The sequence below is a fragment of the Misgurnus anguillicaudatus genome, chromosome 19 (genome assembly GCF_027580225.2).
Source record: "Misgurnus anguillicaudatus chromosome 19, ASM2758022v2, whole genome shotgun sequence".
Classification (NCBI taxonomy): Eukaryota; Metazoa; Chordata; class Actinopteri; order Cypriniformes; family Cobitidae; genus Misgurnus; species Misgurnus anguillicaudatus.
Genome location: NC_073355.2, coordinates 41,563,762 through 41,580,444, shown reverse-complemented (window position 1 = coordinate 41,580,444; position 16,683 = coordinate 41,563,762). Strand labels below are relative to the sequence as shown.

The 16,683-nt window shown below is 38.8% G+C and overlaps 1 protein-coding gene across 19 annotated transcripts in view; it reads right to left on the bottom strand.

Annotated features, from left to right (window-relative positions):
- LOC141351155 (nuclear factor 1 X-type-like) overlaps positions 1-16,683 on the bottom strand; it is a 185,643-nt gene that overhangs the window by 105,792 nt on the left and 63,168 nt on the right. For 17 of the 19 annotated variants that reach the window (XM_073857679.1, XM_073857678.1, XM_073857680.1 and 14 more), the window contains one exon: positions 13,533-14,064. In XM_073857679.1, coding sequence (XP_073713780.1) covers positions 13,533-14,064 — 532 coding nt within the window. Of the gene's footprint in view, positions 1-13,532; positions 14,065-14,769; positions 14,969-15,045; positions 16,071-16,683 lie in introns of those variants that run through there. The other 2 variants (XM_073857695.1, XM_073857689.1) reach the window with 2 other exon arrangements.

Below are 16,683 nucleotides of genomic sequence, written 5' to 3'. Positions count from 1 at the left end.
GTTTCCCGAAACCCTAGTTCAAACGAACATTCGCAAGCTGCATCACAAACTTTTGTGGTTTGAACGACAGCTTTTCACCTGTAGTTCCTTGTTATTATAATATGTAGACTTATGTTGATCATGCTTAATAAGCAAAAAAACATGTAGTACATTCTATATCCATCATTCTAAATATATATAAAAAATTATTTAACGTTTTTAAGTTTGTAAACAGAATTAAAGCGCTGCATTTGAAAACTGCGCATGTGCGTAGCCCTACAAGCTTTAAGACCCTGGGGAATCCCTGGGAGGAGTGACGTAAGACGGAACTTGCGCATGAATCTTGAAAAGACAACAAATAACTAAGTCACGATAATAAAATCAGTCGTCTGGTGCAATATACCTTCTTTACAGCAGTAATCTGACATTAACTCGATTTGAACAGATTAATTATTACTCCACCTCCAACATGACATCATCAACTATGTTGTTGAACCAACATGGTTCAAACGTCGAATGTGCGACAAAGTTACTATGCTTTCAGAAAACAGTCTTGACAAGGTAGTTAGTTTGTCCAACTTTGCATCGTACTATGTTGGTTCAGCAGCGAGTTACGTCGTTGTTCGGGAAATGCGCACCTGAAATGTTGTGGGCGGGGCTAAGTTCAGCTGGCACCCAGGCTACTAATTTTCATAAAGGTCAACACAATCTACCAAGGTCAGCACAATTTAGCATAGGTTGTAATTCCCTGTTCATATTTCAAGCAACAAGCAGCGACAAGCAGCGACAAGCAGCGACACGATCCCATTCATTTTTTTTTTATAGAGAGCGGGCGATTTCGGGCTACACGAGCAACAGTACCTGGGTTTCCATCCAAACGTGAAGTAAATATTTTTTAAAATTCGCAAAAAGATAAAAACAAACAAATGTGATTTAGGTGCGTTTCCATCGAGGTGTAAATAAAACAAGACACACTTAGAAAATAGAAACAAGACTGCATTGAGTTACGATTGGGCAAGTTATAAATGTACTAGCAGTGCAGCTTGTAATTGCCAAACTGAAGAAATGCAGAATTGTTGTTGCAGGCACTAGCAGCAAGCGCATTACAATAGCGTCAAGCCCCATATACTGTATGGAAAAGACAACATCAGCTGATACAGTTAGACGAAGATACAGTTAGTTTTAATGTTCGCTACATCCAAATTTATCCGGCAAATGCGTTAAGTCAAAAACCAACTCATGCGAGCGTAAAAACTTTTTTGCGTGTTAATGGATTTTTATTCAAATTTCCATCACTCGTTTCTTATGTCATACTTCAAAATGCGCATAAAATCAGCTCGATGGAAACATAGCTAGTGACCGTTGGCATTAGACAAATTTGAAAAAACGTAAATTTTATTGCAAATGCTAAGCGACTTTCTGGAGCAACTACCAATGGGAGTGAAGCGCATGGAGTTCACATAATCCATCTTTCACCTGTTACAGCAGTGGACGGTTACTCATTCGTTTATACGTTTTACAAGGAAAACAAGATTTAGATGCGCATTAGAAACAAAAAATTTGCATGACACAAAGTTAAATCCCACGAGTAATCTAGAGCAAGGAATGCAATGGTTCACGTTTGGTGTGTATGCAGCATAAGCCATTCTTTTTAGGGGCGCAAATAGCAGTAAATTGACAATCACAAATCTTAGTAAATCGCATTGTTTGATTTATTTAAATACTCTTGTTCCATAAATTTTTACTGACAGTAGTTTTTTAATGGCAAAATAGACGTTTGCAATGGCGCAAGCTCTTAGTAAATCTGACCATTAACGCACTTAAGGCTATGCATTACCACAATTAGTTGAGTACTTTGCATTGTGCCTATAAAATTATTACAATTATACAAGCGCGTAAACTTTTGAAAATCAAAAATTAACCCTTGCATTAAAAACCTCCGACAGACATGTGTACAGATCTAGCTTCAAAACCAGCGACTTGCATATACACACAGTCAGAGCAAGCTGGCCTGGACCAGCAGCTAGGAAAGTCCCAGGTCTGAGGCCCATCCTGAGACTTCAAGGTCCCATCTGTGTTTGTGGAATAGATTGGGGAACACAGAGTCCCCCAGCATCAGGTGTGAGGTGGGGTTCAGCTGCTCTGGACCGTGTGTACGGGGGCTCCGTGATGGTTTTGCCCATATGTGATATTTGCAGATGCCGTTTGTTGTAGACTGATCTCGACCTTTGATGCACATGTGAACGTACTGTACAGTACATATAGACACACACAGAGGCACCAACACGATGCCTTGTATATCTGGTTAAAGGAGTCACTGGGGATGATTAAAGAGAAAAGCAGAAGAGGAGAAAGAGAGAATAAAAAAACATGAAACATGTTTCTGGAGAAATGAAAAACATCAACATGGTGGGAGGCCAATGAGATTTTAAGCCCCTCTGGTACAACTGAAATACTACATTTCAACAGGCTTTAACATTTTAGAAGTCTGAAGCACGGAGTACAGTCTGTTTTTTTACGTGTAGGCGAACGTACGTGCACATACGAACGCACAGCCTTGAAAAGCATAATTAATTTGACTCGTACGTGTACGTGTATATTGCATTCTCCTGTAGGCGCACACGAGACCTTCAAGTACAATATTCGCTGAGTTTATCAAAAACAATATCTTCCCATGGAGAATGTATCTCTCATATGTCTTGACCTGAGGGCGGGGCTATATTGATATGATCAATGGCCAGAATTCCGACGATCCAAACAATTCCCAAAGGACAAAATCAAGTCCTGCCCTACATTCCAGAAGCCGTTTCACTCACAATACAGAAGAAAACACCTTTTGACTGTTTCATTATGATTTTAAATGCATCTTAAAATGTAACTAAAATTTCATCTATCAAGAGAGCAAAAGGGCGAGGGCGAGCAAAAGACGGAGAGAGACAATGAAGCATTATCATTGAAGCAGGTACTGTAAGGTTCAGAGGTTCAGGGCAACACTGTAATTAAAGCGGCTCTATAAAATTAAACTAAATGAGTGAATGAGACCACAATAAATCTCTTGTAATCACTGCAGCTGCACTCGCCCGCCCTGTGAGTGTCTCTCTCTCTCTCTCTCCGTGTGTGTGTGTGTGTGTGCACTGAAACCGTATTAAGTGTATCACTGGTCTGTAAAGGTTGCTGCGAGGCATTGTGGGATGGCACCAAGAAGCGCATTAAATCACAAACATAAGGGGCTCATCTCACTGCTTACTATTAAAAGTATGGTATGCATTAACAGTAGCATGCTACAGTACATTGTCACATGATTTCATCACATGTAGCACGTTGTGTATGCACATTTCTGTATGCATCGTACCTATACTATGTACTGCAGCATTTATCAGTCCTTCCAGAAAAATGGGGAGGCAAAAATCTTTACTCTTGCAGTACGTTTTCTGAAAATGGAATATGTGGGATATTTATGCAATTTATGCAATGAAATTGCGGGAACCTGCGAGAACTTGCGAGAACTTGCGAGAACTTGCGAGAACTTGCGGGAACTTACTGGAACTTGCGAGAACTTGCGGGAACTTGCGAGAACTTGCGAGAACTTGCGGCTTTTCAATGATGTTCACGTCACGTAATTACGTCACTTCATAACATTCCCATGGCAACAAGGGACATGGCTACGCTTGTGTAAAGTAAATGCAACATTTTTCAACTTTCTGGGGATCAAAATTTGGGGATTATGAAGTCATGCAAGCCCTGCATAAATTCGGTGATTATGAAATCATGCAAGCCCAGCATATTTTGCGGGTGGAAATCTGCAATTTATTCAGCGAAAGTGCGATGTATTTGAAAAAATGCGCCCCCCGCATAAATATTTGCAAATTCCGTTTTATCCGTTTTAAATTTTGGCAATTATATTTTTTACCCTTTACTTTTATTTTAGTCATAAAAAGAGTGTGCCTTTAATGTTAATGATTAAAATGTAAATGATTTGGGGAAAAACTGGATAACAGGATTACTTAATGACTATAAAAGATGCATTTACACACGCACATACACACGCGCGCGCACACACACAATTCAATGCATTGTTTAGTGTTGTTGCAGGAGGCTATGTGTCAAAGCAGTGGTGCCTTCAGAAGTGCCTTAAACACATCAATCCAGCGGAATATTTTATACACAATCGCTTGTAATGCATATAACTTTACAAACATGCACAGATAGTGATCTGACTTAGGACAGAATGAGCACGCAGCTCTTTGCACGTGCGAGCGAAAGAGAGAAAGAGAGCGGCGCCATGATGCAGATGATTACTTCCAGATTTACTTCCCCGGTCTGCATTTCCCCCAGACATACGTTCGTTTCCCACACAAAAACATAATTTTATTCAAAATATGTAAAATTCCGCAAAATTTGCGTTAATACTAGATTCCGTGTTAATTAGCCAATTCCGCGATTCTGTCCGCGATTCCGTGATCGCGGAAATTATAGGGCCCTATATATATATAGAGTAGTATTATAATCAGTGTTGGGGGTTACACATTACATGTAACATGCATTACGTAATACTGATACGTAATACATTACTATTACATTTCTGAAGTAACGAGTAAAGTAACGCTTGTACTTTTTAAATGTACACATTAATATTTGAGTTAATTTTTCAAAAAAGTAATGCAAGTTACATTTTTAGTTTAATTAATTCGATAAAAAAGTAACCAAACGTAGTCACATTATGCACTCTATGCATACACACCTGTGTGGGAACAGTTTGAGTCAGAAACTGAGATGGCAGGCCAGAGTTCGACATTTTTGTGATGAAATATGCAATTTCTGAATGCAGAACTTTTCAGTCATAAAATACACCTGCAAGTCCTGAAAGAGATCCAACATCAGCCAAGGAAAAGTAACGCAAAAGTAGCTAAAAAGTAACGTAAGCATTACGTTCCATGAAAAGTAACAAAGTAATGCAATTTACAAAGTTACTTTTCTGGGTGTAACTTAATATTGTAATGCATTACTTTTAAAAGTAACTTTCCCGAACACCGATTATAATATGTGACCCTGGACCATAAAACCATTCATGAGTAGCACAAAAAAGCTTTTTTATGACAAAAATCATTAGGATATTAAGTAAAGGTCATGTTTCATGAAAATATTTTGTAAATTTCCTCCCGTAAATATATTTCAAAAATGTAATTATCATTAGTAATATGCATGGCTAAGGACTTAATTTGAACAACTTTAATGCTGATTTAAAGGAGTAGTATGTAGGATTGTGGCCAAAACTGGTATTGCAATCACAAAACTTGTGGCTAAAACTGGTACTGCAATCACGCAACTGGTGGCCAATACACAACATGACAACATAAACATCATTTGAGGGCTGCAACTCCACTTTTTAAATGACAATATCCTGGCTGGACCACTGTTGTCAGTGATATAAGTATTGAAATGAAAATGATTTCTTAATGTCTAGTGACATATCAGGGCCATTTTATGATTAATTGATATACATTTCTTACATTCTGTTCCTTATATATTTTAATTTTTTGCATCCCCAAATTCCAGATTTTCAAAAGTTGCATCTCAGCCAAATATCGTCATATCCTAACAAACCATAAATTAATGGAAAGCGTATTTATTTTTAACTGGTTTGTGGTCACGTATATTATTCTGAACACAGCCGGTTTGTATCTGACCTACCCACACTTTTGTGTGTTGTGCACAAGGGAGAATAAAATACATGTGTGTATTTGAACATGCATTATACAAAGTTAATTACATGCACGATTAATTCGAACATGAAGAAAAATGATTTTATTAGTTAGAAGAATACCTCATAAAGCCGAGAGAATAAAGCTGCTTTGTTTGTGTGTGTTGACTAAACCTCTGAATCAAAGCCTGGGCTGATAGGTCATAATATGATAAGTGGAAGAAGAAGAGAAAAATCACAGCTCGCTCTCTCTCTCTCTCTCTCTCTCTCTCTCTCTCTCTCTCTCTCTCTCTCCTCAGCTGTGCAGAGACATAACAGCTTAATTTATTTATTCCATTCCCATTAATTAGAACGTTTGCACTGACAAAACAGGCAAGAGGAAACATTAGCACCTAGTTTACACTCCACGTCCCTGAGCTGCCCTGATGTGTTTTCCCTCTCATAAACACACACGCACACACCACACAAATGTGCAAACTCTTTACCTAGCTAAATAAAGACAATATAAACAGTTTATTCTAATTTCATAACCCGAACCCTGCAAGAAAATTAGCAATTACATTAAATACATTATTAACCTTGTGAATCATTTCACCTTCAAAGTTTGTCTAATATATAGCTATACTTTCAGGACAAAACTATCAACACACACACACATGTGGTTCAGTAACTTGCTTAAGCATAGATTGAAGATTTGCGGCTGATGAGGTTCGCAACAGGCTTTCTGGATTGACCATAAATGAAACGTTGTACCTTTGTATAAATGACAAACGTAGGTTACAAGTTAAGAGTTTGATTTCAAAACGCGATAAATGTTATTTAAAAAAATGAGTTACCGCCAAAATCAGTATTGTATCAGGTCAGTATTAAAAAGTACATTCTTAATTTTATGCAAAATCCAATATCCACCGTGTTATTTTGCCATGTTTTCTCCCTTTTTCCCCAAAACACAATAAAAGCCAGTCCTTCTTCTCTGCAGAATGCAATAAATCCGCTCAACCAATCACAGCGCACCATTCCACACATTTTAAAACAACAATGGCTGCACTTTGTGATCAACAAACAAACAAAAACAAAATAATAATTTGATGGCATTGATAAACCTGTGGTGGTTTTCTGTGATGGGAAAGAAACATAAGCCATCAACATCTAATAATTTACACGAGAGGCACTCGGGAGATGGAAAAATGTCGGCTGTTGCTTGTTTTCCCGACAGCATCAAGCTTCTGTCATGCTAACACATTGACCCCAGAGGATCTTATGAAAAACTTTCCATTATTTTATGCGAAGGCAACAAAAATCGAGCAGGACCAAAACATTTTACAGCTGATCGCTGTCAAAAACGTTCAGCGACGACTTCCCAAGTATAACCGCAGCAATAGCCTCTTTCACACAGTAATTCTGGTAAATTACCATGAATTTACCAGAATGAATTTACCAGTAAATAAAAAAATGTGCTGTTATTTTACCAGTAAGACATCATTCACACATCAGTATCAAAATACCGGTAAATTCGTTGAGAAAGCGGAAGTACCTGTAGCACGCGGCGAGCTCAGTGTTGTATTTGTAAACAATCCACGTCGTTCATATCCACGGTCCGTATTTTGTTGTTTTCATGTCTGTGGTAAACAGTCGCGAAGTTGCTCATGACCAAACAACATTGAATGAGACGACGTCATACCGAAAATGCGTTTTTAACAACAGGCTTCACAGAGGGCGTGCTAAGGACGTCGGCAATTCGGCGGTAAGCTGTTTTAAACAACTTTTGTGAAGAAATGTGGACGTAAACTTCAGGTGTGCTCAACTTTCAAGCAGCATGTGTGTGGAAAACGTCCGTAAACAGTGCGGAGGTAAACGCGTCATCTGTATTAAAGCGCTATGATTGGCCCGAAGCTGTCAGCACGGTCTGACGTCGTCCGTTCTAAATGCCGGTAATCCTATAATTTTCGTTCACACATAGCGCTTACCGGTAAATTACTGGTAATCTTACCACCTGTCTTACTGGTAAATTGGGAGCACTGATTTACCGGAAAGGTTCTGTTCACACATGATCTGTTAACGGCAATTTACCAGTAAATTACCAGTAAAGACTGTATGTGTGAGACTAATGACAGTGTTTATAATATGACAAAGTAAGTGTTTTGATTATTAATGCCATTATTGTTCATTTTTTTTTAATCAGTGTATACCACTAGTCAACTAAATTAATATAACATGGTAAAGATGAATGCACATTTATATATTGATTCAATAGATTTATAGCATAAAAAAAACCCGTCTTGGATTTATTGCATTTTGTGGAAAAAAATATCAGTTTTTATAATAAATCTTTGAAAATCAAATTATGGATTTGAATTTTTATGTTTTTATAAAGATGCTATGTGAAAGTTTGTAACAGAAAATAGTGGTTTTTATCTTGTCACTTTCTTGGTATAGAAAACACGTTTTTACCCAAATTAGTCAAAATGGATTTATTGCGTTTTGGAACCAAATTCTTCAAGTGTAAGTTACTGCGTTGTTATAGTACCACATGTAGATGTAGTATTGTTAGTGTACCATGGTAAACTTTTTGTAACTGTCTCTCTCTCTCTCTCTCGCTCTCTCTCTGTCTCGCTCCGAGGGCCGCAGAAGGACCCCCGAAGAGAAGAAAGCGGTGTACTCCAGCGCTGTGGTGAATGAGGTCTTTTCACCAGAGTCCTGTGCTGTTTACTCAACTTCAATAATAGCCCTCATTTTCCAATCATTATTCGTTCAGTCTGACTGCTGCTATTAGGCTGTCCAGTGTATCACTCATATCACAGCATACACACATAAATGACATCACACCACAAATGTACATACTTTACAAACACACAATCCTGTGCGGCCTTATGTCAACCTCTGTAACTCATCTGGTAAAACCTGGAAAGTGCACTAATGCAAGCTTTCCCTCGAGACAGTGACAACTTTTTGAAGTGACATTTTCGACAAGTCGGAAAGCATAATTTTAAAACCGTAATTCTATTGGCGACGGTTCGGATGAAGGGCAGGTGGGGCTCGCCTTGGTAAAAAGAGTAATTTTGTGTGAAAAAAAACACGATTAGCTGGATGAGCAATTGGACCGTCATTTTAATGCGTCCCTCTCTGTATGCAGGCAGAAGCCCGACAGCCAAAATCAGGTCTGCCAAACTCTCCATTTTGTTTTGGAACATGGCTGTTTCATATAGCACCGGGATTATTTGCTGTAGCCAATTTGTGAATCATTTACAAGAGAAACCTTCCAAAAAATAGGGGGGATACAACGAATCACAACGCAGCGTCTCGCAGATCGATATTTTTATTTAAGTAGTCGCTTTTTTCCGTCGGCGCCGTGAGGCGTTAAGATGGCGATGGGGTTTTGACGCTGAGATGAGAGAAAGAGAACGACGTAAGCAGAGAACAGGGCAGGAAAGAGAATTAAATGGAAGGAGAGGATGGGAAAGAGAGAGAGATGTTGGCAAAGCGTGTGCCATGATTTGAAAAGCTGAGATCTGAGCAGCTCTGCCAAACACACACCAGTCGAAGTCCCATCGCAGACGGCCTTTTGTTTTTATCTTGGCATTTAACACCGCTTTCATTCTCTGACCAATGTTCTGTGTTTTCTGTTTTAACAAATGCACACTGCAAAAAATACAGCATTTTTGTCAAATCAACATATATTTAATAAAAAAATTAAGTTATACAATTTCAACTTATTATTATAAGTTATATCAACTTATCATAGGTCAAAACTTAAATGACTTGCAAAACCAAGTTGTTTTAACGTCTTGCAGCATATATTTTTTTACAGTGCAACAATGCAAATTATATTGTTATTATTATTATCAATAGTTAAGCAGGATTATGTTTTTTTAGTTCTTGTTTATAGAAACTTGACACATTTAAATTTCCAGAGTAATATTATTTTCACATTTTTAGGGTGTAAAGGGCTAAATCTGCTTCATTTACTCGGTTTACGTTTTGTTAAATTTGTCTGTAAAAAAAATCACAGCAATCCGAGCATCACATAACTTTTCTCTGTTAACACTCTGTTAACACATGTGCTTTTCCAGATGCTTTCTTACCTACACACATTAAAGCAAAAAATATAAAAGTAATTTTGAAAAATATATAAAATTATTTTAAAAAATCACATTTAAACAATGTTTAAATCATGACATTTTAAAATTATCAGATATTTGCTGTTAAAATAAAACCATGAATGAAATGCCAATAAATACAAATTCATAATGTTTTAAAACATAAAGTATGAATACATAATAATAATTGTCAAAATGTGAAAATGACAATGTGAGTAAAATATATCCATGTTGTGAAATCATGATATGTTATGTATTATATTAGGTATTTAATATATGACATAAATAAATCAACATAAACAGTAAAGATCTGAGTTAACAGTTATATAATATTTTTAATATTAAGTATTTTATATAGTTGGATTTTATATTCACATTTTCTTAATTTCTAAATAAATTTGAAACAAAATCTGATATATATATATAAATTTATATCAATTTATATTTAAATATATATATATATCAATGTACACTTTTTAAATATATTTTTAAAAAAAAAGTAATTTTATGTTTGTGTAAACAGCTAAATAGCAGCAAGATGAATCATTATTTTTCAGCATTTATAATCATTTACTTCTCCATCTGCACTCGGCACAAACACACGCACACATAAACACAACCTACAATACACAACAAACACAGAAACCCAGCTTCTGAATCCCATCCAAACTACACTATTTAGTGATCTGGCCTGTCACTCCCAACACTCTTATTCTGCCAGAATAAATCCTTCACAATTTAAAAGAAGGTCAAAATTAAATCCAGGTCCAAATCAAACCGTCGAGCAGAAACCGTGAAGGTGACCAAAGCGTCGTGTCAGTGGTCAGAGAGGTCTCGCGTCTGATCTGTCGGTCTGGTTACGGCCCAAACCGAAGCCTCAGCAGCAGGGTTCTGTTAGCGGTCCGCAACACGACGCTTCACCTTGTTTGCCAGCCAAAAAGGAACGGAAGTATTTTCTTGCTGCCCAAAACCCCGATGGCTTCCAGCAACCTTATCACATTTCTCGCTGGATTTCGTCACTGACAGACGGTCAGGCACTACCATGTAACATCAATATCTGAATCCCAAAATGAGAATGTTGTGTTGTTGTTTTTTAGTTACATTAATACATTGCAGTCTTTTTTCCTGTTTGGATCCTCACCAAGTTGAGTTTGCAGCTGACCTGCAATTTTATACATTATTTGTACTCATACGCTATACAGTTTATATATTATACTGTTATTTAGTACTGTTGCATATTTTTTCTCTAAATATGTGTGAAATTTTAATTTTACAATGCACCGATAGATGCTGACACATGTGCTTGCACAAAGACAATAACGTTTTTCAAGTTTCAATCTTCATAGACAATTTTATCTCAGCATTTATGTGAAATATTTGACTAAAAATGTCGATTCTTGGCATGACAAGAATCCATGTGGTATTGTGCGGTAAAATACTGCCAAACTTGCGCATTGTAAAAAAAAACAGTTAAAAAAAACGCTGGGATAAATTTAACAATGAAACGCACAATGTTAAAACTCAATGCAACACTGATATCTTTAACACCTCTGAAATGCCGAAGAGACGACTCTGAATAGACGAATCGCTGTGAAATAAGCGATTTAACGCCTGACTGGACTTGAAGAGTCTATTGTCATTCAACTATATACATCTATTTCCTCTTGAAAGAAAAAAAGCCACCCTTAGTGGCTCCTCTTTTCAACCCGGGCAGCCTTTCAGACTCTCTCTCTCTCTGTCTCTCATAGCTCTTCTCGTCCGCCCGTCTGACTACAGGACTTGGCATTTAATCGGCCGTGCGAGTTCGACGCAGCACATGTTTTTATCATGACTATGTGATAATGGAAGCCGTATGATGAGATGAGCTCCAGAGATGACTAACTGTGGAGAAAGCATTCATCATTTTGACAAACACAGAGCGGGACGTTTTCTTTCGAAGACTCCAACGTTTCATTAATCATCGTCATTAACGTGGCCGGCGTGCGGCGAGAAGACGCGTGTAATTAACGCAGCGCGCTCCGGGGTATTTAATCCACGTGTTTCGAAGGTACAGAGCTCCAGCCGGCTACAGTTTAACGTCATTAACGGCACCCACGGGGCGATACGACACGCATCCCGTCAATGCGGAGCGAGACGCTAAATGCAACCGATTACACAAACACAATGATCGACACCTTGCGCAAATATCACCGGATGCCTTGTTGTTCCAATGCTGGAACCGCTGATTTTCAAAGATGACATGATCAAAACCAGGCCTGATTTTTGGCAGGCGTTCTTGAACTACATCTAGCCGTTTAAAATTGCAGATTATTTTGCAAATAATCTTTACGAAACCTGAACAACTTCGTACAGTCTGTGTGTATAATAAACAAACAAATGTTTTAGTAACATGTGTCATAAACTGACGATATATAAGCCATCAGGCCGGGTACTAGTATCCGGATTAAGGCAGGATATTCGGCAGGAGACCCGGCGCACCATTAAACAGGAAGGAACCGGCTAATGCTGGGAAGACTCGACATGGACAACAAAATCTCTCACAGAGCCAACTATCAGAATTATAGCTCGGTGTTACAACAAAAACACGACAGTCCAATTTTGTCTTGTTATGCATTGAGACTACATAACCGAGACTCCTTTAAACAGTTACAAATCTAAAACTGTGATATTTCTGAGTGCCAATGTGTAGTTTGCCCAGAAACTGCCACAGACATAGTCAATCTAATAAATGACAAGTAAAACAAACCGTAAAAAACGAAATACATAAATATGACATTGTAAACAAACCAGTGGGATTATTACTAAATATCCACATCTTGCATCCTCCTTCTTACTTATACAATATTATGCATGAAATATTTATCATACACATTTATTAAAATTTAACTGGGGGTGAACAGTATATTTAAATTATTGAAATATTGCAAATGTGCATATTTCAATTGCATGCAATAAATGAATGATTGCATTACGTATAGTCAAATTTTAGGTTAATGCAGATATGATATGGTGAGAACGAGATGCTTTCTTTTTTCAGAAATGTAAAATTAATAAATTTTAGTTTTAAAAAATATTATAAATTAAATTTATTTATAAACTTTCAAAATTTGATTTTAAGCAAATTATAATTTTTAGTGCATATCGCATTATTAAGCATGTTATCGTATATTGCATTATTAATTTTGTGTATTCCTTATACAACTCTCAGGATTTTAAAATGACATTCATCGCAATGCTATTTACTATTAAGTTTTATTAATGTTATTTGTTCAGTATTTAAAATGTTAGATGATCAAATTTAAGAAAATTATTTTGATTGCACACCATAAATTGTAATGAATAAAAATAAAAGTAAAATAAATATGAATACTCTGCTTCAGTAAAAGTGCAGCTGAACCGTGTGTGTGTGTGTGTGTGTGTGTGTGTGTGTGTGTGTGTGTGTGTGTGTGTGTGTGTGTGTGTGTGTGTGTGTGTGTGTGTGTGTGTGTCAAATTGTGTGTTATGGCAGGGACAGTTGGCCTTCTCCCAGCCGGTGTGACAACCAAAGCTTGCAGCAGACACACACACACACGTTTGCAGTTTTTATACACACAAGCTTAAATGCAATCACACACACCAGCTCATCAACACAAACAAACACAATAAAGCATCATTATAAAAAGTGCATGTGCGTACATTCATGTACACTTTTGGAACACAGCCCGGAACCAAACCCGGCCCGAGATTGTGTGTGCCAGTGCGTGTGTTTGACTCACCTGGCGAGTGTACGAAGTAGGCCAGGTACAGGTCCAGCTCTTTGACAGACACCCCGATGTGGTGCGGCTGGACGCACAGGCCGTGGTTGGAGCACTGCGGGGACTTCACCAGGCGTTCTCCGTCTGTGCTCTCTAGCGGGCTTCCCTTGAACAGGATCACCATCACCAGGTCCAGACGCCAGACCTTGTCGGCCTGCCGCAGGCAGTCGATCCGCCGGATCTTGCCCTTCTGGTCGGGGTTGGAGAGCACGCAGCACGGCGCCTTCTTCCCCGTGATGGTGAGCACGAAGTCCTCGCGGAACTCCGGCCGGATGTCTTTGCGGAGTTTGGCGAGGAGACGCGACGCCCACTTCTGCTTGATCTCGGGCTTCTCGCCCAGCAGCTCGTCTTTGACGGCGCGCTCCTCGTCCTTCGTCATGCGTTTCTCGTGCTTCTTGAAGTACTTGCGCTTGCGGGCCTGGAGGTTGAACCAGGTGTAGGAGAACGCACGGACGTGTGGCAGCAAAGCCTCGATGAAGGGATGAAATTCATCCTGTTGGGGAAGAAAAAAAAGAGACATTTCAGGAAACTTTAGGATTTATGGGAACTTTGCCACAAAAAAAAACATGTTAATTATGAGGATTTCCTGATAAGTTAAAACAATGTATTTTTTTAAAAAATAAAGACTTATTTTTTAGATAATATATATTTAGATTATGAATTAAAACATTACTTTAATTATCTTTAATTATATCTTTTTTATATACCTTACCAAATTTTGTACAAAAATTGGGTACAAAAATGTAATCAGAGATAGATTATCTGAAAACCTTGTCTTAAAATCTTATCATTTAAAGCAAGATCAATGTATTTGTTTAGATATTTTTACTGGCAAAAACAAAACTACTGATTTGGAAAATTATTATTCTTTTTTTAAAATATATAAAAATACCAATTTAGTTAATTGTTGCCAAATTAAAATTTGTAAACAAAAATGTAATTAGCCATCAGTTATTAATTTGTCCATTTAAATATTCTTCACAAAAGAAGACATTTAAAAACAAACACGCAAAAAATCCTTAGACTGATGGCTATTTTTTTAAAAACAGTTCAAACATTTTTGGACTTTTTTATCCGGCGAACAGGAATTCTCAAAGTCTGTCATTCAGAGAATGAAGATTCTTTAGCTCAAGTCAGGCCAAGGAAAGCTTGGCGATCCCCACAGCAACCAAAGACTCATTCAGCCATCCAAGAATACCTTCACCACACAACGTTCAGTGACAAAGCCTAAACCGCGCCACGGTCCCCCCGTGCCAGGGCCGCCGTGCCCCAGACCCTCTCCGCCAACTCTCGCCACAACAAGACCGCGGTTAAACTGCGTTCCTTCAAGACCTGCCATCAAATCCTCTCTGCGGGCTGCAGACGTGCAGCAGAAATCCAGGCATGTTCACATTTCAACAATTGAGAAGGCAAGATAGCACCAGGAAAACCAAACCACACACAGGAGCAGAAAGAGAGAAAGGCTGCTAGTTACCATTTTGCACTCTCATCATAAATTTGGCACGCCGTTCAGGATAGAAAAAAATCCACCCGCACCAGTTCTTTGCCACTCACACCGAAACAACAACTGCTGGCTTGGCACGGACGGAGAATTGGCAAAAAGTTGGGTAAAATTGAAAGAAGGCTGGAGAAGTTCCAACTGCCGGCGGGAAGATGGGAATTTCAAGATCGTCAGATTTCTTACAAAATATTTTAGCTTTGCTAAATTATAAGAGGACAAAGTGATTATTGCAAAAGAAACTAAAAACAAATATTAATTAAAAAAGTGAAAAAGTACGAGAATAAAAACCTGTGCTAAAAATAAACACTTGCACGTTCCAAAAAAAAAAAAAAAAAAATTAATCTAAACAATGCCGGAAAAAATCCTTGGCAAAGTGCAATGAGAGTTTTCTCAGATCTCAGAGTCCTGTAGAAGACTCAGAGACGCGGCGCACGCATAACGCATGCAGGCACACGCGCCTCCACGCACACATGCATACACACTCCTGCGACGAAAAGGGTGGGGGAGCGGGGGGAGCTGGCTAATGCAAAGCACAGAATACGGATAGAAAAAAAGAGAAGCGAATCAATGTTGGACGAGCTCGCAGGACCGCTGGCAAACGCAAGTGCGTCTGCTTTTTTTACTCCTTTTCTCTCCAACTCTCTCTCTCTCTCCCTCGATCGCCCGCTCTCTCTCGTCCTCTCCGCGTTCCTTCCTTAACTATTGCCTGATTCTTTGCCAACGCGAGTAGGGCCCACCTATTTGGCAACAAGATGCCTGTAGCTCAGCCAATACGTTAGCTTGAAGAGCTGAAAGGGAGGGGAAAGGGGGGATGGGGGAGAACGACAGAGAGAGAAAGAGAGAGAGCACGCCGTCCAGTCCGACGGTGCACAATTTGCCCGTTTGACAAGTTCCTATCTGCCACCGAGGCAAAGTTCAGCATCCCATCCGCCTCGTCATGGCAACCGTCCTCTTAAGTCACAGTCGTGGTCACCATCGCCGTGGCTACCCGATCCCTCCCCTCTCCCGGCTTGTGCGGTGCCACCTTGGCACAGGGCGATGAGAGAAAGCACGCAGCTCCCCAAAACTCCCAGCAGACCCTGCAGCCGGCAGCTGCTCGTGGATTTAACGCCCGAGACAAAGGCGAGGGCACCACGAACCCGTCGCTCCCCGAAAGCTGCCGTGTGCATCTCTAATTTAAAACAAACATATGCTGCGTTCGTCTATTACTACACCAAACACGAGGAAATGAACAAACAGGCCAAAGGAAAGGAGATAGCATCTTATACTAAGCTGTCTGGTATGGCGTAAGAATAAAGATTTGCAGCACGTTACGCAAAACATTTTTCACATAACAGTCAGGTGGAGTTTCTGGGCTTTCGGCCTCATTCAACTATTATAGAAAAGTCTTGGTGAGGTGAAATGCAACTCTCATCTGTGTAGATAGATATCAGCATCAATGAGACAATTGTAAAAGTATCCAACTGAGACATTGTGCCAGTATTGAAATGTACCAACAAACGTGAGTCGTGACCATGAATAATGCACAGTTTTGTTTATCAGAATGTTGAACAAATATTATGCAAAAAAAATGTGCTAAACTGGACTAAATACGGGCATGCCCATCAGCCT